The 26,896-nt window shown below is 40.5% G+C and overlaps 1 protein-coding gene across 1 annotated transcript; it reads left to right on the top strand.

Moving 5' to 3' along the window:
* Positions 1–379: 379 nt before the first annotated feature.
* nos1 (nitric oxide synthase 1 (neuronal)) lies at positions 380–26,896 on the top strand. Its single transcript, XM_068738781.1, has 27 exons — positions 380–1,104; positions 3,916–4,000; positions 7,684–7,821; positions 10,431–10,576; positions 10,914–11,076; positions 11,280–11,371; positions 12,789–12,930; positions 13,033–13,172; positions 14,013–14,187; positions 14,906–15,007; positions 15,211–15,405; positions 15,588–15,673; positions 16,154–16,298; positions 16,947–17,051; positions 17,145–17,203; positions 17,301–17,417; positions 19,025–19,199; positions 19,578–19,716; positions 20,697–20,775; positions 20,950–21,143; positions 22,068–22,237; positions 23,058–23,268; positions 24,428–24,515; positions 25,283–25,404; positions 25,671–25,819; positions 26,109–26,303; positions 26,774–26,896. The coding sequence occupies exons 1-27, from the start codon at positions 380–382 to the stop codon at positions 26,894–26,896; spliced, it is 4,260 nt and encodes a 1,419-aa protein (XP_068594882.1).

Raw genomic sequence — 26,896 nt, forward strand, 5'->3', positions numbered from 1 at the left:
GTAGCCTTATAATATTGCTATCCAAGTATTAGGTGTAAATAAGACAATATCTGGCTTGTAGGCATTACAGTGTCATAGCAGAGATTCAAGCAGGTCTCATCAGCAGGATAATAGATATTTATGTCTGTCACACTTTGCACGTGTAGCTCACCAAGACTTAATCGTACATGACCTTCTGAAAACATGCAGTGACTCGTGCACTCTTTGACTTATGGTAAATGAATACACTGTAAACAAATCATGCAGTCGAGGTAATTTCCTTTTAAAATTAATAGAACTTCTTAATTCCACTCCTGCCTCTCCTTCTGTTTGTTTTCAGAAACATCCCTGGGGACACACATACTGGCAAGCAATCACACATCCACACACAACAGGCACTATGCAGGAGTCTGAGCCTACGGTGTGCCAGCTGCAGCCCAACATAATCTCAGTACGTCTTTTCAAGAGGAAAGTCGGCGGTCTGGGCTTTCTGGTGAAGCAGAGGGTCTCCAAGCCTCCTGTCATTGTGTCTGACCTCATCCGTGGTGGTGCAGCAGAGGAGTGTGGCCTGGTGCAGGTGGGTGACATTGTCTTGGCTGTCAACAACAAGCCCCTGGTGGACCTGTCATATGAACGGGCCCTGGAGACGCTGAAGAACGTGTCACCTGAAAGTCACGCCGTGCTGATCCTTCGTGGGCCTGAGGGCTTTTCCACCCACTTGGAAATCACCTTGTCTGGGGATGGACGCCAACGCACAGTAAGGGTCACACGCCCTGCCTTCCCACCTTCAAAGTCCTATGAGCAAAGTTCCCCTTTCAGCCCATTTGGCCCCGGGCAACAGCAGCAGCAGGTCAATAAGGAGCCTCAGCTTCGGGCAATTGAGAACCTCTCCTCTCCATCTATCACCCAGTCCCCCCTGCAGAGAGGAGGCATGCAGGGCCACGATCCTCTGCTGATGAGGGATGGGGGCCGTGGAACTCTCCTGTGCAATGGACTGGAGGAGAACAACGAGCTGCTGAAGGAGATCGAACCAGTCCTCCGCCTCATCAAAAACAGCAAGAAGGAGATCAATGGAGAAGGCCAGAGAAATGTGGGGCGAAGGGATGCAGAGATTCAAGTGGCCTGGTAATTTGCTTCTGATACTACCTCATTGATCCCATGGATAAAGTGTATCTGTGCTTGTTCCCCGTCACATTGTGAGCTGAAGTTGTAGCCCCGGAGAAATAGGTTGAGAATTCTTCGACAAGGTGGCTATGATTTGACACCAGAGCATACACCTGGTCCTCTGATTTAATAAAATTCTTGTTTTCGACCCTGCCGTCCCCAAACAACCTGACCCAGCTGCGTTGCATTCGACGACAGGCTCTCATTATCTAATATGATTCGGTTTACAGTGCCAAGTTATTAGTGTCTGCATGCTAAATGAAGTTTGGTCTACTTCCATTAGCTCACAGCTTTGCTGGCTATTTTTCAATAAATGAGAAACTTGCTTTTAGTCTTGTAGATAAAAAATAAATAAAAAGGTTGTTTTTGACAGTCTTGTCTTACACCACAAATTATGTTATTTTGGTTCATCTTATGTCTAAAATTATGTATTAGTATGTAGCTATAATCTACCTTATCTGAGCAAATTTGATCAGTAAGAAGTTCAAAAGCAGTGATTTGAAAACAATTCTGAATATCTAAAAAATAATGAACACTTTTTTGAAACTTTAATAATTCCAGATGTTGTTCAGAGATGGCTTCCTTGTTTTTTTAATTGTTCTCTCTGGAAGCCTCATTCATGAAACGTCCCTGTCCGCTAAATGGCCAGCTCTGCAGTGGTTGATATTGACATCTCAGCTATCTGAAATACAACCATGATCAATTCAAATTAAATTGAGGGCAGTTTCCATAAAAACAAAAACAAAGCAAGAATCCTTGACTACACTTTAGTGTGTGTGTGTGTGTGTGTGTGTGTGTGTGTGTATGTATGTATGATAAAAACATGGTAACATATAGCCAGTATCATTAAAGATCTGGCTGACTAAACTTTATCCTCTCATTAAGCTTTGATGGAAGACTTTCAAGAGTGCTCTAACTATACATTACAGAGGCAAATATTGTGAACTCATGTAATAGTATGACTTTGAGCAGTGCTTTAAGTGGGCTGGGCGGTGCTCACCGGCACGTACTGCCCCGCCCCGAGCCTTCACAGTCACTGACCCAGGTCTGGAAATTCTTTAGGCCAAAGTGGCAACTTCTTTCTACCAAGACTTCATAACTTTAAACCGTTGCTGCTCCACGCGTCCTGCTCTTTCTTTTTTACTGGTGGTTGCTGCTGTTCGTGGTACTGCCTGTTGCTTGTAACCACAGTTATTTGCTGTGGATGTCTTCCTGTGGCATCACTGTTTTTTTTTCTTTTATTATAATTTTGTTTGTGTCCATAACCACCGATTAATGTGGACTTGTTTTTGTCTGATTATTATATTAAGAAATAAGATGACTGCACTGTTATTTAATTAAATAAACTGTTTGACTTTAAAGTTAGATTAAGTCAATGTTACCGGTGTTTGATTCTGTATTTGGTTTTGCCTCAGTTGAAATGGGCTCATTTGTGTGAAAGGTGGCAGCGATATGATCGCCACTATCCATGCAGAAGATTTGTTATCATGATGAATCTGCAAATGAATGCAGATTAACGACCGAAACCGATGTTCCGTTGACCATGTCACCAATGGGAGTGGCCACTGAGCTATCTCCTGTCTGCCGCCCTGCTTCGGAGTCGGGGTCCAACATGGAGCCGACCCACCTCGGTTATAAAGTCGACGGAACATGGGTGTAGGCTAGGACGTACCGTTGAATCCATTCTAAAAATACCACTAAATAACACCACTAAATAATGCCTAAATAACTGTATCCCATTATGTGTATTATACGTAATGTACATTACTATTGTAACAACACATCATTAATTAACTAAAGAACTGTGAGTCATCATGTTTGAGAAATTAGATTTTTTTTTTTAACAAAGCTTTATTTTGTGTGGAATACCTTACCCAAACTTTGCCTCCTGCGGCGCCCAGCGAATTTGAGTTTGAGACCCCTGTCCTAAGTAATAAACAGATGGACAAACTGCAGCAAAAAAGAAATAAAAAAATTTCCCCTATTAGGGATAATTAGAGTCGAAGCAAATGAGAAATGTGAAGTGACTTACTTGTAATATAATTTACTAGCTGCATTTTCGCAAAACAGTAACATGCATGAAATAGAAGGATATAATATAATAGCAATAGCTTTTTTTGATAGAAAAGCTGTTGCAATTTCACAATCCAGCATGATGTTAATCACACGCTGGGTTAATGCCGAATGACGCACTTTGCCACTGTTTCCTTATGTCTGAACTCAACCTCTGACGTGCGTACAGATATGCTATCGCTAAATGTTGAGATAACCAAAAAATCTGAAACAAAGAAAGAATCCATGTTGGATTGTTCTGTTTTTTTGTTTTGGTTTTCTGGTTTGCTTTTTCCTTCCCATTCTATATTTATAAAAAGCAATCAAGATAAGCAGGTTAGTATATTACCTGAAACCACAATGCAGTTTCAGTTCAGTCAAATGAAAATATAATAACTTTATTGACTTTGTTAAGTTCATGCAAGATTCTTATTCTTAAATTGGGTTAGTTAGAAAATATGTTAATGTGATATTCAGAGAACACTCAACCTCATCAGACAGCACACATCCACAACACTCACTTTTCACACTCACACACATAATCCTAACACTGAACTTTTTATTGTGTTTTAATTGTTGTCCTTTTATGGGGGATGAACAGAATAGGAATTTCATTGTGTATTATAACGTGTTTTGCTGTGCATATGACAATAAAACTCTTGACTCTTATTTAGATTTGTCACACACAAACAAAACCAATTCAAACCTGTTTGCCTTCAGGGAAAATGGCTCATCACCTCAGACAACAGATAACCAACCGCCGGAAAACAAGTCGACAGTGCCCAACGACAAAGACGCTGACAAGGTAAAATGAAACATTTTCCTGTACGTACTTTCAATTCTAGCATGATCTCTTTTACTTTAGATTATTTCAAGGGGTGAGCAACTCTACTGAAAAGGAGAGGCCACCTAAAGATCCTTTGTCCCATTTTCTATATATTGATAGACTATATGACTCAGCTTGCCAAGTAAATCTTTGCAGCTCTATAATGCATGTTCACCCATGACTGTCTTTGCCTTTCTGGCACTTGATGCTTGCAAAATGATCACACTTTTGGTGGTATTCATGCTTTCAGAAACTGTGCAGGCGTATCAGTGTTGCTTCTTTGCACATAATAGTAAAGCCTTCGCTTAAGATCCCATCACCTAGGCATTAGATTTTTCAGGGATAAAGCTGGCACGGCATTAAATCCATCTTATTCCTTCCACTCAGAAGCATATGGTCACAGTTTTAGTGTTTGTGTCAGTGATAGTGTCATAATCTGCACATGGTCTGCATTATCCACCGACTTGTGATGTTGCTCAAGCCTCCATCAATGGGACCGGATAGGGTGAAATTATTCTAGGAGGCTTAATGAATGTGTGCAGCTGCTTATTCATTTCTCTCCATCAAATGTGGCCCCTTTTTGAAATGATCCAGGCCCTCAGACCTGCAGAGAAAAGTGTTCATGCGTATGCTTGTAAGAATATTTGTGTGAAAGTAAGAGGGAGAGAGGAGGGCCAAGGGTAAGAATGGTGCATCTAAGATTCTCCGTGATGGTCGGATGGTGTTGTTTTCTGCTCAGTTCTCTCAGCTGACTGAAGCGCTCAATGGCCTAAAATGGAAAGGAGCCAAATTGATTTGGACGGCCTCACGTCAAGCAGCCCTTGAGGCTGTTAGAGTTTCCTAAACTCTCCCCGGTTCTTTAATCCCATTCGTAGGTTTCATTTATATAAACAACAATTCAGTTACAAGTTGATGAGGAAAACCAGCGCTGAGGTTCGGCCATGTTCCTTGTGGGTGTCCCAGGGTCCGAACCAATGAATGTCTTCTTGTCGCCTCCTTTTAACACATCCGTTTCAGTCCTTCCCCTGAGGGTGGGGCTTTGCACCAGCCAATCTGAGACCCCTGTTGATCAGTCTATGTGTTATCTCTGATGAGACTTGATGTGATCAGTATAGTCAAGTTAACTAAATGTTGTGCAACCCTATTGTTCTGTCGGCATGCAATCGTGTTGTGGGATTCCATCTAATATGGAAATTCCCTACAAGGCCCTGAAGCTGCAACCTCACATTCATCTTTTACTGACGTCAGTGTAGGAGCTGATTTACTTCAACAGACAGATGGACCGAGTTGGGTACAAAGCAGGTGCTCATTTTTGTCTAAGATAAGCATGGAGGTGAGAGATCATGTGCAATGTTGCCAAGTCTACTAGCACTGCGAACTTGAAACACAAAAACGATGTGGGAAAACTTCAACAAACTGTGGTACGGAGACCTTGAGGAAGGGTATGAAATGAATCCCCTTCATGGTGCCTTTCCCCCAAAGGTCAAAAGGCAGACTCTATCTCCTAGGTTTTGTGGACATATGCACAAGATGGGTTGAATTGTTTCCCATTTGCAAAGCCACAGCAGTTTTTCTCTCAGATCCTAACCAAGGAGGTTTTGACTCCCAGTTTGGTGTCATTCTTTGAGGAAACTTCTAAAAGGTGGATTCAAACAAAAATGCGCCTCACATATCATCTTCATATGAACTTGACAAAGAGGGTTAACCACCACTTACCACTGCTCAACATCAGTTATCTGCTGAAAGGCCCCTGCTGACGAGATAAAATCACAACTATTTGATCCTTATATCCCTGACTATGCTACAACTTGGTCAGAAGAGAACACAGAGAGTCATAAGAACACTGAGCAACATGCTAAGTGTGTTTATATTTTTTTTCTAAAAGCAATGTCCTTAACCCTTGACAGTATTTCATCCACAAGTGTTTTCTGTTCTGCTGCCTAAGCCTCCAATCCCAGATTGTCTAATTCATATCAGCTATCAGCTGCTCCTCGACTGGATGCCACTGACTGCCTGAACTGGTCTAACTAACAGGCCCATTTGACACTGAAACTCCATCAGTTTTTCATTATGTGTCTTGGAATTAACTGCATAATACCTTATTATCTGAAGCCAACTGAAGTTTTCTTTTATGTCTTTATTCTTGATTTATTTATTTATGTATTTATTCATTTTTGTTTTGTTCAGCACAATTTACAGTAATACCTCCACATACGAGCGTTCCGAGACACGGGCAAACCTGCAAGCAGAATTTTGTTTTGACAAACAAGCATAAATTTTAGATGCAAGCAGCTTCCAGATGCTGGCACTAAATGGCCGAGGTATTCACCACATTCCGTTCTCGCTCCTGCACGTCTCCCGCAATGTTTTTCAATTATTTACATGATGTTGGCTGTACCTTTGAGTATTCCTTGTAAGTGACGGGTCCAAAGAAAGCGAGCGGTAAGGATGGAAGTGACGCGAAAAAACGCGGGATGGAGATGAAGCAAGACATTATCGATCAACGTGACCGTGGCGTCTGCGTTAGTGATCTGGCACGCCAGTAGGAGCGGAGTACACCGACGATGTGTACAATCCTCAAACAGAAGGATGCTATTAAGAACACAAAGCCTTTCAAAGGCGTAACTCTTATGTCTAAGTTTCTGTATGTGCACGTGTGTGTGCATACCGTCCAACGCTCCTCCCTCCACTGCTCACCGCTGTTAGTGCTACTGTCTCTCTCAAAGTTAATCTCATAATAAAACCACATTTTATATTACAATAATACTGTATAATATAATTTATTATATCATTGTGTGGGTGTGTATCTATATTACAGTTAGGGTCACATATTATGGCATTAATAGTTATGTACCTTTACAAAATGTAAATGCCAAAGCTTCAACTTTTGACGATTAGTATGCCACAAGACTTACAGTCTGTTCAACTGTGTGTCTTGTTAGGGTGGAATTAGCTTTTTCCTGTCCACAACCCCCAATGGTGCCAACTCTGCCACACAAAGGGGTGACCCCTGCTGAACACACAGGAACTAAGCTCTTTACTCTGTGTGTGTGCATTATTCAAATTCAATTCAATCTGCCTCACTGCTCTCTGCCATTATAGAAGCCAAGAAATTACTATGGTGTTCGACTAGTATTGGTTTTCACCTGCCTGGCGAGTGTGAGGATTGAACAACTGCTGTTGTTCAAAAGCTGCTCCACTGTGCCAATGCTATGTGAGATAATGAAAGGGACTCCAAGATACAAGGCTGATCACTATGATCTTAGGTACTTGGTGCTGATCCCTCAAAAAGTTTATGGCACCTTCAAGGTTAAATTGCAAGCTTATATCAATAAATGGAAAAATTGAGAATCTAATCAAAAGTTATTTAACCATTAACCTGTTCTTAGATACTTAGAAATACATTAGGAAAGGGAGTGGAGCATCAAAGTGGTTCCTGTTCTTGATTCTTGAGAATGAGGAACATAGAGGAAAGAACAATACACCATTCCCGAATATTCGAGATGACTAACTCGCCAATCAAATAAGGGCTGTGACACTAAGGGAGTTGCACACAATAGGTGCCCTGCCTCTTTTCATGACTCAAAAACATTCCGTCGCAGTGTTTCAAAGAAGACACACCACAAAGGAGTGAAGTGAAAATATAGCTTTGCTCTTTCCAGCCTCCAGCCCAGGACAAGGCTTCACCCACTACTGCAATGGCAAATGGCAGCCCCTCCAAATGCCCCCGCTTTCTCAAAGTGAAGAACTGGGAGAATAGCACCAGCTATAATGACACACTCCATCATAACTCCAGCAAGGTGAGGCATTTGGAAATGAGTTGAAATAACGGTTGAATGAAATGTCCGCCTTTTCCGTTTGTAGCCGAGGAAACCGTCTGGAAAGGATGAAAAATAGTTTGACGCCATGATTAAAATTCTCCTTTAGGATACGGCGGTGAATTTGAATGATGGAAATGACAGGTCTATCCTTTCAGTGATGGTTTTGGGATTCATCCTGAATAAATATAATTACATTGATATGCTTATGAAATTGTATAGCTGCACTTTGAAAGTGAAATGAATATTTCATCCACCTCATTACCAGATAAATTATAATCATCAGATGCCAAACACATGAAACAATTACACATAAGACAGAAATGTTTATTGTTGAGAAGCTTTGTGTGTCACTAAACAAATGCTACATGATATTTGTGGCTTCAGTGGTGTCTTGGCAACTGACTTACGGTCACTACAGCTGAACTCCAGTCAATCATATCAGTCAGCAGGGGATAGGTGAATAAACCTTACATACATTTTAAACAAGAGCTCAGTAATGACATGCCATATGGGGACAGCTGTGACCCACTTAATTACTGCATTTTTAGAAAACTGAGAAATCTAAGGTGGCATTTGGTGGATATCTTTTTACACAAACTGCATTCTATCAATAATGCAGTCATGCATCTTTACCATTATAGAAGAATCTTGACATTTTGTATGGTAAAATGAAACATGACATAGTTTTTTGGCCATGCTAGCAGCTACAGAGTCTGCACTTTGAGTGCTTTGAGCTGTATGCTCATACACAGGTATGCTGGCATGTTGTTGTTACAATTATCTCTGACAGAAAGGTGCTATATGCACCATCTCTCAATGACAGCGTTGCATCATCCTTCTCTGAGAATTGATTTGACATAATTGTCACCTGTTCTAACGCTCTGACATAGTTTGAGTGGTAATTTTGATCACAGATTTGTATGTTTTCCAATATGCCTGATCTGACTGTGGTGAGGGAAAGAAACACGTTCTGTGTAGATCAGCCACACATATACAAACACTCACATTCACACCTACGGACAACTTACGTTGCATGATTTTTAGTGGTGGGAGGAAGTAAGAGAATCAAGCAGACACGAGGAGAGCATACAAACGCCGCAAAAAAATATGCCACCGTGCTGCCCATCATAATTATTATATCCTAAACTAGTATTATTAGTGCAATTGTTTGCTTCTCTTAATTTAAAGGAATGCATGCATGTGTCTGCAGAATGTCTTTTAACAGTGTTTCCAACCACTTATGTAGCTTCCACTGCTGTGAAACGGGTTTGTTCACCGCAGCCCAAATGAGTGCAGAATGACGCATGTTGGTAGCCAGCATACGGCACCACGGCACCACGGCACCATGTGTTGAGCCAAGCGTGCCAGAATCCCAATATCAACAAGTGAAGATTTTGTTCCACAAAAGAAAAAATGGCGCAAATTGGCAGCCTTGCTTCTGTCAGTCTTCCCCAGGGCAGCTGTGGCTCCAATAGTAGTTTACCACCAACAAGTATGGAGTGAATTATAATGCACTATGCAAAGCGCTTTGGGTGTCTAGAAAAGCACTACATAAAACCAATGCATTATTATTATTATTTACAATATCTATCAACTGCTCTATCCATCTATTCTTCCCATTTGAATATGTTGGCAAATTTCCTTTAGTTAATAAGCCTTGCTGGCACACGGTGAACTCGTTAAATGTGCACGCCCCAAAACACTGCAGCAATTTATAAAGAACTAACAGCAGCCTAATTACTTTGGTGACTTATCAAACAGACTGTGCATTCCAATGAAAGACCTGTCTACAGATATATTATATATCACAGACGATACTGTATTCGAGGATGATCCGGACAGCTGGCTGACATGAATAGCCAGAGCAGTATGATGAGCTGGTGTGGTAGAGCAGACCGGATTCCTTTGTTTTATTTTCAACACTCCTCATCCATTTCCTTTTCTTACTCTGGCATGACTCAGCCATGTTCTTGTCACTTGTTTTCATAAGCTTTTCTCAGCCTGATTTAATTGTACATTTTCTCTTTATTTTTACAGTTTTCTCAACAGATTTTGATGATTTTCACGTAATTGCTGTTCTTATCTGCCTTTGTTTGTTATCTTCATCCACACATCTCTTGCTGGTCTTGTTGAATGAGGGTTGGGGGGAGGGGTGTATCATTCAATCTCTAAGACAGTGAAGACATTTAGACAAACTAACATTAATGAAAATTAATTAACGTGTGCCAGGGTTAGGGTTAGGGTTAGAAAAACTAAATAAAATAAAATAAAAAAGCTATTCTTAATATTTTCCTCCCAGTAAAGAAATTATTTATCAAGAAGTTCATGTATTGAAGTTGTCTTTCCTTATAAATCTCATGGCTTGGCAGGAATCCTGAAGCCCGTTGAAGCAAACTGAATAATTATTTTTTATATAAAAAGAACACCTCTGCTTTGTGCACCAAGGGGGCCGACAATTGTGCAATAGGCCAAAATCACATGACTCTTCAGTCTAAGTCTGTAAAAAAAAAATCAATAAATGTAATAACAATAATAATTCACCCTTGAATAAAGCTTCACCCCATCTCTCATGTTATTTGTCCTTTCAGATCCCAACCTGTGCTGAAAATGTGTGCAGCGGCTCCATCATGTCCCTCAATCAGTATATCCGCAAACCAGACGAGGTCAGAAACAAAAAGGAGCTTCTTCAACTAGCCACTGATTTTATTGATCAGTATTACTCCTCCATCAAAAGGTAACCATCAGTCTGTAGCTTGTGCAGTTAAGATCATAAACATAAAAACAGATACTGGTTTGCAAATACCATTTACAGACGCTGTTCCTGTCCCTTCGTAGTCATGCGCTTCAGAAAGTTTTGACTCGGCTCACCGCACCCTTTCTTTTGTATATAAAGCTAAGCCTTTCAAGAATTCACTTCCTGATACTTTGCATTCCTACCCTATTCTTTTCATCCAACTGATGTTCTTGCAGTTGACGTTTTATGTCAACTACCTCTAGGTGTTTTGCAGAGATGTGTAGGCACATGTTTGCTTGTCCTTTTCATGCATGTGGACTTGTCCTGTCCTGAACAGATATGGCTCAAAGGCCCATGTGGAAAGGCTGGATGAAGTGACCGAGGAGATTGAAGCTTCAGGAAGTTACCAGCTGAAAGACACAGAACTTATTTATGGAGCCAAGCACGCCTGGAGAAATGCCGCCAGATGTGTCGGGAGGATCCAATGGTCCAAACTGCAGGTCTACATGCACATTTACAGTATTGTTCATTATCCCAAAAAGTAGTTCAGTTACTTGTTTGTCTTTACCACAGAAGATACTTATTCAATGAATAATGTGAGATAAATAACAGCATTCTTCTTTTATGTCATCTTTTTGTTCTTATATTTTATACACTTAAATGTGTATGAACTTCATATTTCTTTTGTGAAAATGCTTTCCAGGTATTTGATGCCAGAGACTGCACAACAGCTCATGGAATGTATAATAACATCTGCAACCACATGAAGTATGCCACCAACAAAGGAAACCTGAGGTAATGTCACAACTAAACAGTACTTATTCAAATGTGTTTAATCACCCGGCCTACTGTCCCATTCTACTGTGTGCTCTGCCTCTGACACTTTCTGCTGCTTCTCTCTGTCAGTGTCTTGGCACCAATCATTGTTTTGGCAGTGAGGCAGTGGACACTGCTAACAAGTAGGCATTTGTTAGATCTGCACAGGTGTCTTACCTTTTTTCTCCTGAGCCCCAATCATATATGGCAGCTCATATTTACTTCTTGGATGATGGATAGCTTCTGACTCACTACTATGATTAGCATGGCCCTCCGAAGGGCAGCATAAAAGCAGTACTCTCAGCCTGGCTTGATTTAACATTTACAAGCACAGATACCATTGTCCTTGTGGGTTGCATACATGAAAGAAGTGGTGGTTTGGATAATAATAATATTGGCATTGCCTGCCAATGTTACAAAATCAGAGACCACAATTCTGAGATTGTGAGCTCCTCCTTACTCCTTAATTTTAATTAAAATGTAAAAAGAAATTTACAAATGCACAAACAGAAAATACAAAAAAATGAACTAAAAACAAAATTGGGATGCAGAGGTCATAATATTGTTCAATAATATAGAAGTTGCACTTGTATATCGATTATCCCAACCACTACTTCTTTCATGTATGCAACATGTATGCAACGTGTATGCAACATGAAAGAAGTCGTGGTTGGGATAATGAAAATTATGTCTGATTTTGAACTTATCTATTCACTTGCGTGAATTTCCACAGCCAAGCAGGGTTTCTCGCAGACGTACAGTATATTGCTTAAACAAGTGGCCTAGATTCCAACCAGCTGCTCTGACTGTCCTGCAACTTTCAACCCGGCTTATCAGTATCAACACGTGCCAGGTCATGGCATTTAAGGCCACTGTGAAATAAAATAAAAAAAGAGGGCGACTTTACGTCTGCCCTGGTGCTATCGTGTGACGTGCGCTCCGCACGATGGCACTGACAAGAAATCCTAGTCTGTGAACCCTCATTGACAATGGCAATATTCTGATTCTGATTGTGTGGATTGTAGAAAAAGTGTCTAAACTTAATCTCTGATCGCTTTGACGTCATCTTTAAAATGTTGCGGGCACATATTACATAACAATTGTATGTAGTAATCATGTCAATGTGCTTAAATTTAATGACATTATTTAATTTGCTGAAGTAAATATGCTCAGAGTACGCTCAGGAAACTACGCCGTTGACCAAAGACGATATTGTGCACAGTTGAAGAATCTGCTTCATATTCTAAATAATTTGGAGTTTAAAATGAGATATAAGCTCATATATGCAGATGTTGTACAGCTCTATGCAGCTCCCCACAGGGAATTGATAAAGGGGAACTTTCTTTTTCTACTGAATTACATACTTTGTTGTCTTTTTCTGATGGGCTTGTTGCAGGTCAGCCATCACCATATTTCCTCAGCGGACAGATGGCAAACATGACTTTCGCGTGTGGAACAGTCAGCTGATTCGTTATGCGGGTTACAAACAATCCGATGGTCAGATCTTGGGAGACCCTGCAAATGTTGAATTTACCGAGGTACACCTTGTTTTTTCAGGTCTACCAGCTATAACTGCAGAAATTCACTCTAGAACAAATGTCCTATGTGCTCTCACTTTGCATGATGCTTTTGTTTACTAGATCTGTGTGCAGTTGGGATGGAAAGCTCCAAAAGGCCGCTTTGATGTCTTGCCCCTCCTGCTGCAAGCCAATGGAAATGATCCTGAGCTGTTTGAGATCCCTGAAGATCTAATCCTGGAGGTGCCGATCACGCACCCAAAGTAAGTGAAGCACACAGACTTCCATGTGCCTCTTGAGCATGTGTGAAATACAAAGAAAAACAGGAGCGGTGGGAACTGCATGAAAATCCTCCCACTCGTAAATCTCAACAATACCTCATAGACAAAAGGGAAGCTTGCTAGGGAGGTTTCAGGCTTCCTTGTGTTTTTATTCCTTTATGTTTATGTTACTTTCAAGAAAACCTTTTCTCACATTGGTTGCCATTTTTCAAAAGTCACTATGTCCTTGATGTCTGAAGCATTAACTTGTGGTAGCTAAAATTATAGTCACACTAAATAATTGTCTCTTACTTGTTTTCACATACTGGGATACTCACAGATGCGGAGCGAGCTATTACTACATCACTTCACACGACAAAGAGGATTTCAGAATCCCTCGACATGCCAATCTTTCTGCCTTATACCCTCAAAATTAACATCTCATGTCCCATATTCAACATTAACTGGCCTTCAAGCCATGGCAGCAGCTTTGTGCAGGCTTGCAGAACAGCATCTCATGATTACATGAGATTAGACTCAGCTCTGCACATTATAAACTGAAAGCGATGTTACAATCCCCTTGAGAGTGAAATGAGAGAGTGGTGAGTTGTAGATTGAGGTCTTGGCTGCTCTGTGGGTCAAATGTGGGTTTTTGTTGTTGTTGTTTTTGATTTTGAATGCATTCCTTTTTTAATTTTGCATATCAGGGATAACACAAAAATACAGTATTTGGCAGATGTATAATGTTGGATAGTTACCTGACCTCAGCAGGCGGCATAGTGAAATGATTTTGTTGAAATGGTGGGCAATCCCAGCAGTCATGCTTCTGTTTACTCTGCCCAGGTTGGAGTGGTTCAAGGAGCTGGAGCTGAAGTGGTATGCCGTCCCAGCAGTTTCCAACATGCTGATGGAGATTGGTGGCCTGGAATTCAGTGCCTGCCCCTTCAGTGGCTGGTACATGGGCACAGAGATTGGTGTGAGAGACTTCTGTGACACCTCACGCTACAACATTCTGGAGGTAATGCATTGTGCCAAAATGCATGGAGCCACGTTCCATTCGAAGATTCAGAGGCACAGATTGAATAAAGCCTTGTGGGATCACAAGCATGTGTTGCGTCACCAGAGTGACACAATCATGCCATTCTTCCCCTAATAGTGCCTACAGCACAATAGCACCTGGCTAGAAATAAATAACATTTTTGCCTTGTGATGAACTATAAAATGTGCATTTATTTATCAATGCAGCCATATTCTGTGCCTTCATTGTATTTAAACAAGCAAATTGAAGTGTGAGTTAGTTGCACCACTGATGCCAAAATGTTAATTCGTGTATCTTTTTATTAATGTTATAATTTTGTATCGTCATTGAACTTAAAAATCAGCATTTAATCCCTTAATATCCTTGATGGGGATTGGTAAATGTTTGCCATATAATTAGCGCCTTAACGTAAAATATATTTGCATCCCATTCAGTTAAATAGGAGAAAGGATTTCCTCCTCTCAGATTTGAGTTAAAACTGTATGGTGCCATTGCAACGAACACCACTGGACACTTTGACGTCGACTTTTGATTTTTTTTCCATAAAATGAAGCATTCAAGAATTGTCGAAAACCACACTTTGTTTCACATTACGTAACCCTGAGCGATAAGTTGTTGCAATGCTTTCTTTTTTTCATTTTTACTTTGTCGTATATTGTTATCATCCTTTTGTCTGATTTATTTCTCCATAATATAGGAAATTGCTAACAAGATGGCCTTAGACACAAGGAAGACTTCCTCACTTTGGAAGGATCAAGCACTGGTGGAGGTCAACATTGCTGTTCTTCACAGCTTCCAGGTAAACACTGTCACCGTGGACTGATAACACTCTACTCAATTTAGATTTAAGTGACAAGTTTATCGTCAAGTTGGAGAATGTCAAACTTTTATTTAGAAAGATGCCTTCTTTCGTGTATTAGTTAATGTGAATGTGAATTGCCATTTTGAAAGTCTGACAGAAACTATATTAATGAGTTGATTGTTTGTGTCGGATCATTTCAGTCATGCAAAGTGACCATAGTAGATCATCACTCAGCCACAGAGTCATTCATGAAGCACATGGAAAGTGAGTATCGGGCACGAGGTGGTTGCCCTGGCGACTGGGTGTGGATTGTGCCTCCCATGTCAGGAAGCATCACACCAGTTTTCCACCAAGAAATGCTCAACTACCACCTCACTCCTTCGTTTGAGTACCAGGTGATCACCAATAAAATCAGACATGCGCTCATGTTTACCAACTGATTGCTAAGCTACAGTATATTAAGGAATTCAATTAGGTGATAAAATAATCATAATTTCCTGGAGCACACATTGTGAATTGCAAAGTCATTGACAATTTACCAGCTCTGAGGTATCTTTTCTTTTCCCACGTGCAAAAGCATGATCCCTGGAATACGTATGTATGGAAAGGAGTCAATGGGACACCAACAAAGAAGAGAGCCATTGGATTCAAGAAGCTTGCCAAGTGAGTCTGCAGTCATGCAAATACATTAGAAGAAATTACAGACCTATTTTCCGCATGCTGTACCTCGTACACTGGTAGACTCAATGCTGTTGTGCAAGCCTTGATAGCAAGGCTAATGTTATCAGCTACTATAAGCATTTAACAGTCTAATGCCATACAAGGACAGGGTGAAGTGGATAACATTGATTTGCTGTGGTGACCCCTCACGGGACAAGCCGAAAGTACAGTGGTAGTACCGTAGAAGTACTCTAATGCAGTACAGGCAATCATGTCCTTTATACATGAGAAGGAAGCTCGCAGACTCAGTAGTGAAATTCCTCCAATCAACTGTTCGGGGAGTCATCACACCAACACATCTTTCAGAATCAGTTTATTGAGTGTCAATGGCGGTTCACAGAATAGGAATTTTGGTCATGGCAAAGGACAAAGACTGAAGTTTATTTTTTATCTGTCTCATTCTGTCTCATTTCTTTTCTACAGGGCTGTGAAATTTTCTGCTAAGCTTATGGGCCAGGCAATGGCCAAGAGAGTGAAAGCCACCATACTTTATGCTACAGAGACAGGCAAATCTCAAGACTATGCTAAAACGCTCTGTGAAATCTTCAAGCACGCATTTGCTGTGAAGGTATGCTTGCTTCTGCCTTGCATCATCTTACCAAAAAGTTTAACGTGGGCTCACTTGTCATTGTGCGGACAAATAATTACATTTCCCCTCTCTCTCTTTCTCTCTCTCTCTCTTTCTGTCACTCTCATCCTAACTCTCTGGTTGACAAAGCCAACCAGGTGACAGCAGAGTACAGGCTAGGGGAGGGTAAAAATGCAGTGCCACAGTTCAAAAAGCAAGATTTAACCACTGAAGCGTTGATCAGCACAGTAGTTTAAGGCAAGATCAGAGGCACCTCTGGCTGTGCAAATCTGTTTAGAAAAATGAAATGCTAAACATGCCGCTCTCAATCATACACTGGGTGTTTTCCCTCCAGGTCATATCTTAATTTGTTCTTTGGTTCTTCCAGTGTGATCACTCAGACAAGACAGATGCATACATGCAAGTGTGTGGCTGTGTTTGTCATTGAGAGTGGGAGGAGATGGGTCTAGGGTAGATGCAAATGCCTAGGGCAGGTCTTCCTTGTTGTAGCACAAAAGTTATTTTTCTCTTCATGCCTTTGGTTTTTTGTCTTAATGTGCATGTGTGTGTGTGGGGGGGGGGGGGCTTGCGAGAGGAGACTAATTTTGTTACCCCTCCATGGTATTATTTTTCTTATGGTGTCTGCAGGTCACATCGATGGATGAATATGATGTGGTGCATCTGGAGCACGAGACACTGGTCTTAGTGGTGACCAGCACATTCGGAAATGGCGATCCCCCTGAAAATGGAGAGGTATGTTTCTGAACAGATTCTAACAACTCCAGTTGCCCAAGCGCAGGACAAATTGACAGATTTACCAACAACATTTCATGTCTTCATGTGTAGAAATTTGGAGCAGCCTTAATGGACATGCGCCATGCAACGTCTAACACAGAAGACAGAAAGTGAGTTTACTGCCTCAGCCTATTTGTATAAGTGTCTGTCAGTTTTGGTTTATTCCCCCCTTCTATCTACATATCTCTACTCTTGCTCCCTATCCAGGAGCTACAAGGTCCGTTTCAACAGCGTGTCTTCCTACTCTGACACTCGTAAGTCCTCCAGTGACGAACCAGAAGCCAGGGCCAATTTTGAGAGCACTGGGCCTTTCGCCAATGTCAGGTAAAGAAAACCAAACCAAGCAGAAATCATAAAACTGTTAATTTGTTATCACATTAGTATCACACGCATTCAGTGATGGAGCTGTCATTGGCAAGTTGTCAGATGTGTAGACATAAATATGTTAACATAATAAGATGGCACTCACTCATGAGGATCCTGAATGTATTTGTTGCCTCAGGTAAAAGGAGATGAGTTGTACAACAATTTTTTTATGTAGATGCAATTAAGCTCTTTGAGTGATTGTGCAGAATGTTTGAAATGTATAACTTGTGTGTAATTTTTGAGAACGTCTTTGGTAATCAAAAGTCATTGTAAGCCAGCTGTGTCTGAGAAGATGGAAACCATTGGTCTTTGTGCCGTGAGCTACTACCTTTGACATTGCCAATGGTGGGCGAGGGTGTCCCCATGAAGCACAGTTAAGATGCGGTCCTGAGACTCCTTGCGCCTGATTAAAAGGGGTTTTGTGGACAGCATTACCATACCTGAGGTGGATCCCACAAGGTTTCTTCAAAAATTCCTTACCATCCCGTGTCCATCACATTTCCGGAAGAAAGCCCATTGAAACAGAGGAAACTTCAGGAGTCTCTGTCAGCCAGATAACTAAAGGTTATGGCATCCAATACATAGGAACATTTTTAAAGTTAAGCTCTCACCAGGTTTGAACTTTTAAAGCACCTACCCCAAGCATCCGGTATGGCACCATCAGACTCCATAAATCGAAGATGGAGCACAGTTGCTGCCATTTTGATGCTTCTGATCATATCATCGCCTCCTCTGAGCCGGTTATGTTTTCCCTGGCGCCTGTTTGTCTGTTAGCAAGATAGCTCACAAAGTTACAGACAGATCTTCATGACATTTTTGGAATATTACCAGGAACAGATGATTACATTTTAGTGATGGTCCAGAAGAGATCATAGATTATGGATCACGTTACAATTTTATTTAACATTGTAGACAATGGCATTTCAAGATTTGTCCCTCAATATCTCGGTTGATTATTGACCAATGTTTATAGAATTTGACACACTCGTGTCGGGTGGGGATCTCTATTCCACCACCAAATTTAATCTGGATTGAATCCTGAATGAGGTCAGGAGAAAATATTAAATTTTAACATTGATTCAAAAACCAAAAAGCACTCCAACTCCCATCCTTTGAATTAAATTACCTGCAACTACAGCAGAATGAACACAAATTAATCTACATTCAATTTCATAAATCACTTGGAAAACCTTATAGCCTTTGATAATTTCACAAATTACAGCTTTTCTTAAGATGTAATTTTGTGTGTATATAATATGTGTTTATATGTGTGTAATGCTTCAAAGTGAGTCAGTGGAAGAATATCTTCTCCAAGAGGTAATCTACCGGTAATTAATTTTATTAACAATTCAAAAAAACAGGCAGCACTTAAGTATTTAATTCATAAATAATATTTTGGTGCTTTTCAAGAAGAGTAAAAATGAAATGAAACAATGAAACAAAAATTATTTAATTAATTCTGTGGCGGTTTATTGTGAATGACATGTATAGTAAATGTTTTTGGTTTTTTGTTGCACTGCCTGCCCCCGACTTCAGTCTCATTCTCCACGTCTGTCAATGTTTAGGTTCTCAGTGTTTGGCCTTGGCTCAAGGGCCTATCCGCACTTCTGCGCTTTTGCCCACGCTGTGGACACACTGTTTGAAGAGCTTGGGGGGGAGCGCATCCTACGCATGGCAGAAGGAGATGAGCTCTGTGGCCAGGAGGAGTCATTCAGAACATGGGCCAAAAAGGTTTTCAAGGTTGGCTTCAGGGGCTTGAGACCCTTTGGTTTTTGAGTTCATTTATTATGACACGATGTGCGGAGTGAGCTTGGCATACAGTTTTTGGCTTTAGATCATGAATGACATTTTGGTAACATGCCATGGTTTGCTTTTAATATCGATGTGGTCCTCTGGTGTCACTGTAACGACATCAGAAATAGTTCCATCAGAAAGCGCTCTCACTATTTCAAAACCACGCTGAAGTCAAGGTAACAAGTTTGGTCATTTCTAACCTCGATCTGTTGAAGTTTGTCCAACTTGGGAGTGCAAGAAATCATTTTCTGAATAGTGTGGTGTGAATGGACTCTTTTAATAATGGCCATGTCCTTTGCTGTGATTTCATTGTGAAACATCAAGGCTGCCTGTGATGTCTTCTGCGTTGGCGATGATGTGAATATTGAGAAGGCCAATGACTCCTTGATCAGCAATGATCGCAGCTGGAAGAAGAACAAGTTCCGCTTGACATACACAGCTGAGGCCCCGGCCCTCACACAAGGTAAATACTAAACCTGTAGAATGTGTTTAGTGAACTGATGCTGATAGGTGCTAATATGAACAGCAGCACAAGTGCTATATATCTACAGTATTATGTTAATGTTATTGATCAAGACCAGCCCACTCATCCATATATCACCTGCAGCTGAGACCTTTATAGCTGGTGAGAAACTGAATAATGATGATGCAATGGTCTTTTGAGAGCTTTCCACGATAAAGTTCTACATTTCCACTGGTTCTGTTGACTAAATTATAGTAAATTATCCAAGTTAAAAATTTGGATTTTGCCTCGCAGTGGGGCTGTGTGCAATATTTGCAAAAAGAATTCTGACTGTAGCATGAAATTCATAGGAAAAAAGAATCAAACATATCAGCTCTGCACTTCTTATAAATATAAATAAATAAAGATAAGAAGTACAGATTTGCTAGGAATACAATTTTCACTGTATTTCTATAAAACTGTTACAGCAATTTTTAATAGATCTTCTTGACTGTCTTACCACGTGTAAGTGTGTGCAAGTGAAACTATGCAGCTGACTTTATTATGAAACCTGAACATGGTCACCATGTTCTTCTCCACACTACGGGCTGCAAGATGGCATCGGTAAGATGCATATCAAATCTGTGATGGAGAACATTTAATTTAATTTAACTGTTAATAAAACAATGCTAACCTCTTTTTTTTTTCTCTTAGCTTCCATTTACTCAACAATTTCCCTGTTCTCATTCTGTATGTTTTTTACTCATCTTATACTACAGACCATGGTATTTTTGCCACCACAAATGTTATGCAATCTAAAGCTGTAGTCCTGAATTAAGTCCTGCATTGATGTTACACTGTTCTTTTTGTTTAATACCATATCACTTTCAAGGACGCAGCAACTCTTGTTGCTTTAAGGTTTATGAACATTATTTTTAACAAGTCCCTGAGTAAAGTCAGCATTGTGCATCTGATGCAGTTTTGATTTTGTTTGCCAACAGCTCTGTACAGTATTCACAAAAAGAAGGTTTATGGAGCAAAGATGCTGGAATCTCAGAACTTGCAATCTCCTAAAACCAAGTAAGCATTTACTGACAAAAGAAAATACCCACAATACATCATACAAATGTGCTTGTTGAACTTGTGAAGTAATTTATGATGATGGTACTGTGCTATTGTGCAATTCCTTCATTCTGTCTGAATGGACAGAAAATGGTACAGCATTCCTTTCTAAATCCCTGATCATTTTTGCAGTCGCTCCACCATATTAGTGCGGCTCTACACGAACAACCACGACAGCCTGAGCTACCAGCCTGGAGACCATCTGGGCATCTTCCCTGGCAACCATGAGGACCTGGTGACCGCGCTGCTAGACAAACTGGAAGATGCTCCACCTGTCAATCAGATAGTCAAAGTGGAGTTCCTGGATGAGAAGACCACTGCCCTGGGTGGGTGATGCTGTTGCCATCAAATGATGCACAATATGTTGTTTTTTTAATGTAACTGACTATATCCTATGACATAAATGGAAAAAAGTAATTATCTGATATTGACAGATGTGTTTATGGTCTGTAGTTTAAGACCGTAAGGATAGGTTAATATTCCAAAGCTCTATGACTATAAGCAAAATGTTCCCTTCTCTCAGACCATTTGTGAAACATCGTTTTCAAATTGTAAATTTGTCCAAACAGAGTTCACTATATGATTGGACATTCACGTGTGGCTGGAGCTGATCCCAGTAGATACTGGGTGAGAGGTCGGGTAGACACTAACCCGAGACAGGTTGCCAGGTCCCACAAAAGGGCCCTTTTTTTGGAGAGATTCTATAATAGACCCTTCTCTCTGCTACCTTTGTTACTTTGGTGGGATAATGCTGCTTAAGTGTGTTATTTTGGATGCCATACTGACATTTAGTGAGTTAAAGAGGCAAGACAAATAACAGCAATATCTCCATCTGTGACATTTAAAAAAAATGTACTTGGTACTTCATAAGCAAAAGATAACATTGCTAAAACAGTCATTTATCGATCTTGTCCCCTGCATGGAGGGTATGGAGCGCTGTGTAATTCCTACCATTTTGGCTATGCTTAGTTCTCGACCGCCTCTCATTCGTCATTGCTTGCTGTATTCACTCGTGAGGCATTTTTTTCTGTCACCTGAACCTGGAAACATTCATAACAGAAGTTTGTAGGCTGTAAAAAAAAAAGGCTGTGGTTTAAAGGTGACTAAAAAGCTATATGTAGGATAGCTGCAGAGTTTGGGGATAATTATGTGTATTATTACAACCAGTCCCCTTTCATGCATATGACCATTTGAACTGTCGTTTATTAACATGTGACTTAATGACAGGTTATCTCTTTTTTACTATGCAGGTGTCATCAGTAACTGGACAAATGAGACTCGTATCCCTCCGTGCACCATCTACCAGGCCTTCCAGTACTTCCTGGACATCACCACCCCACCAAGTCCTGTTCTGCTGCAGCAATTTGCTGCTCTGGCCACCAACGACAAGCAGAAAAAGAAACTGGAGATTCTCAGTAAGGTAAGTTCACTTGGGCATAACGATTAGCATTGACCTTTAGAGTTATTGAACGGCTGCTGCACTGAGCTCTTGGTTCGTGTATTGACAGGTGAGGGATTTGTTATGTATAAGTACTAGGCTATATCAATAATAAATGTGCTCTTTTCCTTTTTCCCCATTTCAGAGTCAAATGTATGAAGCCAAATGCATTTTATTTCAGTTTTCATTAGACCATGTTTTGAACGCACTATTCCTTAAAAAGCCATCATATATTTAAGGCATAACAAATTCATCATGTTTGATATCAAAATATGGAGGGTAGTTTTCTGTGTCTATAAGCCAATTTGATGCACTTTGCACCGATGGAAATATGTACAGTAGGAGTTAGCTGGCGCCAAATTAAAGCTGATAATCGTTCTAACCCAGAGCCATTCCCCATTGCAGTGCCTCCCACAATTCACTCTATATTTTTGTCAATGTGTGAAAATGACTGGCTGAGGCCAAGCAGTGACTCATGTACTCAAACGTCTATCATCAAAGCAAGGAGAAACGATAGAAGGCTTCTGAATTCAGAGAAGCAACCAGTACAGTAGAATTTTGATTTTATTTTTTTTATGTGCTAAAGCTCAGGCTCATTTTCAGAACAGAATGCAGGGTTTCTCTGGCTTTAAGTAGATTATCACAACCAGAGGAAGAGAATAGTGGATTTTTTTCATCAAGTTCCACAACCTAAGATGGTGAACAACAACCTAACTCGATAACTTAACAACATACAGTATAACAAAAAACGGAATATGACAATTATTCACCGGAACATTTGTCTTTCTCCTTCACATCCAAGGGCTTGCAGGAGTATGAGCAGTGGAAGTGGTTTAACAATCCAACACTGGTAGAGGTGTTGGAGGAGTTCCCATCCATCCAGCTACCCTCCACTCTGCTGCTCACCCAGCTGCCCCTGCTGCAGCCTCGCTATTACTCCATCAGCTCATCTCCCGAGCTTCACCCAGGCGAAATCCACCTCACTGTTGCTGTGGTCTCTTACTGTGCCAAAGGTAAGGACCGACTACTCGTTTGAGCCTCTTTTTCACTTCATGAATTCATCTAATGAAGCCAAGCATGAACTAACATCTCTGAGGATTTTGAGGCTCTGCACAGGAAGCTGCAGTCCTGTGTATTCTTCTGAGAGAAATGCTGAGGTGATCTTGAATTAGTATCTTTATTTCTGGAAGCTCTTATAGCCAATTAGCCAACTGTTCAGCAATAATTGTGTTTAATGGCTTTATACCTGTGTATAAAGTTAGCTTCTGTCCAATCCATGGCACTAAAAGTCAATGTGCTGTGACTTTCAAGGTTGCTGCAGCAACTTGAAAAGTCAAATGACTCAGCCTGTCTGAAAACACTCTGATGGTTCTCAGAAAATTGATTGCAAGCTATCTTGGAAAGTGCATCTGCTTTGTGGGGTCATGACTATAATTACAAGAAAAAAAGAGTTGGACATCCATGCGGGAGATTCTCTGTCTGCAAGATTTTGTATGCAACTATTTGATGGTATTTAAAGATATGAGCAGAGACGTCAAAGAGACACTGCAGGTAGACCAGCATGTCTGACCACATAAAAAATGCCTTGAGTATTCACGATTCATTTGCTTTCACATTGTTAGATTTAGTCTGTCCATCAAAGGGCTATTATATATCCTTGTGTAATCAGTCTCTATTGTCTCAGCCTCTGAATAAGCCTCTGAATATAAACATCTGTTCCTGGTAACATTCCGAACATTTCATCAAGATCTGTCTGTAATTTTGTGAGTTATCTTGCTAACAGACAAACAGGCTTTGCCGAACACATAACCGCTTCAGAGGAGGCAATGATATGATCAGAACCATTGACGGCAATGTTACAAAAAATTTCAAACTGATTCATAATCCAGGATCTCTTCTGGATCATCACCAAACCTGGTAAAATTCCTAAAATTTCCAGAAAATTTCATCGAGATTAATGCAGAACATTTTGAGTTATGATGCTAATGGTCAGACGGACGAACGAGCAAACGCCGGCGATTACATAACCTCTGCCTTGGCTGAGGTACATACGATTTATTAAATCAGTGTAATTGTGTTTTTACTTAAAACGTAGAATTTAACGTTTTTGCACTGAAAGAATGGGAGGCAGAAGTGACAGAAACGTGCTTGCTATGAAATCACCCCTTTCAGATGGAGCGGGACCGATCCACCACGGAGTGTGTTCATCGTGGCTCAACAGGATTGAGAAGGGAGAGATGGTGCCATGTTTCGTCAGAGGGTAAATATCTATTGAGATTTTTGTCAAAGGAATGTTGTACTGTTAGAAGATGAATCAATACTGTAGCATGCTAAAATTTGGAATTAAAAATTATTCAAATTAGTCATTATTTCTCAAGTAGTTTTTCAAGAATGATAACACATTTTATTAATGGCACTTGCCTTTACCTCAGCATGGTTTTAGCTGCAATGTGAAACAAGTCAAAAGTCTGTGCCATTATTATCTCATAACGGTGATTTATGTTTTATTTTTTTCACAAGTTCAATGACTTGAAACTTTCAGATCACCATATCATTGGGCACTTTTATATATTTACAATCTTTTCCATTTATATTATACTTTCCTTTGATAAATGACATTTACTACCACTAGATGTCACACTAGAGCAATTGTTCTCATGTTGCAATGTGGAAAAAGTGAAGAAGAGATCCAAAAGCTGCATCTACAGTATTCCCAGAGCCACCTCAATTAACTCAAAGATGCACCTCTACCGTCAGCAGTCAAACCAGCCTTTAATTTTTATCACTGAAATCTCTATGCAAAGTTTGCCATCTGCTTGGATCCCATATTCTCAGTTCAGTATTCTGTATTCACGTATAATCCTAATTATTATGTTCTATATTGAGCTCAGGAACATAACGTTATTTATGTTCCTCCATTATGTGCATGCAAATCTCACATGATGTGCTTCATGTCAAACCTAACATATGACCCGTGAGACTGTGATATTTTCATCGAACCTTTTTTTTTCTTTTGCATTGTTTTAGTGCGCCATCGTTCTATCTTCCTATTGACAACCAAGCACCTTGTATCCTGGTCGGTCCAGGAACAGGCATCGCCCCATTCAGAAGCTTCTGGCAACAGAGACTGTATGATCTTGAACAGAAAGGTTGGTTCTTTTCTCACTCCTTAGAGATGCATTTACCGGTACTGCCGTCTCAAAGAATGGCTTTGTAGTGGGTTTTCACTGCTTCATGTGAAACTGCACAAATAATTTTCAATTTGATTTGCTGATTTTTTTACAGTGTTGAGGACAGACTGATGAATGTGAAATTCAGTGAAAATGATGTCATATGCTCTTTTGCGTAGTAATGGATTTCAGGACAAGTCCGTGCCAAGAGTGTTCATAACAAAATAACTTAACTCTGCCTGTAGGAATTGAGTCATGCCCCATGATCCTGGTGTTTGGCTGTCGGCAATCTGAGATGGACCACATCTACGAGGAGGAGACCGTCAAGGCCAAAAATAAAGGAGTGTTTAACGAGCTCTACACGGCATATTCCAGAGAACCCAGCAAACCAAAGGTACAAGCACAGCCAGTCCATCGCCGTAAATGAATCCATTTGTCACAACTGTCTTTTCCTGCTATGTGGATTTTTAAAATAATTTCACAGAGCAGAGGCTGAATAGAAATCAGTATGTTCCAACTGGCATCATATGGTTTGATTTTCTACAGCTGTTCTTCAGGTTACCGTACATGTTTTGCCCTGTCCTCTAATCTACCATATCTCTTCTTTCTTTTAGTAGCTGCTAAGAATGATTTGTTTTCTCACACTTGACTTCTTTGTGCACACGTTCATCATTCTTTCTCAGAGATATGTGCAGGACGCACTGCGCGAGCAGCTGTCAGAGACCGTGTACCAGTGCCTGAGAGAGCAGGGCGGACACATCTATGTGTGTGGTGATGTTACAATGGCTGGGGATGTACTCAAGACCATACAGCAAATCATCAAACAACAGGGCAACATGAGCCTGGAAGACGCTGGCTTCTTCATCAGCAAGCTTCGGGTGAGAGAGAAGAATTATGTCAAAGTGGCAACACCATGATATTCACTATTAAAACGCCACTGAGCAGCTCAGAGCTGTAGTGAACTCCCCCCCTTGCAGCAGTGCCTTGAGTGATGCAATCACACACCCATTGACCTTTCTATTTCCTGAAAGGCTGAACGCCCCAAATGGGTTCATATTAATTACTGAAATCAGCCTAAATAGACATTATGATCGCAAAATGTCATTTTTCTTATTTGTCCAGAAGAATGTAACCCAAAAAGGAAATATTGTACAGTATAACGTTATAGCTTTTCTATGTCAGCTGCTAGACAGAAAAAAGGACAGCGATAACGTGTCGTGACTTAAGTTGGCGCTCAAACATTTCTAAATACAAGACTTCTTTCCTGTTTCAGTCTTATACTGATCTGTAAAATCCATCTTATATTGTGCGCCCTTATTCTGTGTACTTTGCATCCCACCATATCTAGGGTGAGAACCGCTACCACGAGGACATCTTTGGTGTCACCCTGCGCACCTACGAAGTCACCAACCGTCTTCGTTCAGAGTCCATCGCCTATATTGAGGAGTGCAAAAAGGATTCCGATGAGTAA

This window comes from Brachionichthys hirsutus, chromosome 4 (assembly GCF_040956055.1).
Source record: "Brachionichthys hirsutus isolate HB-005 chromosome 4, CSIRO-AGI_Bhir_v1, whole genome shotgun sequence".
NCBI classification, from domain to species: Eukaryota; Metazoa; Chordata; class Actinopteri; order Lophiiformes; family Brachionichthyidae; genus Brachionichthys; species Brachionichthys hirsutus.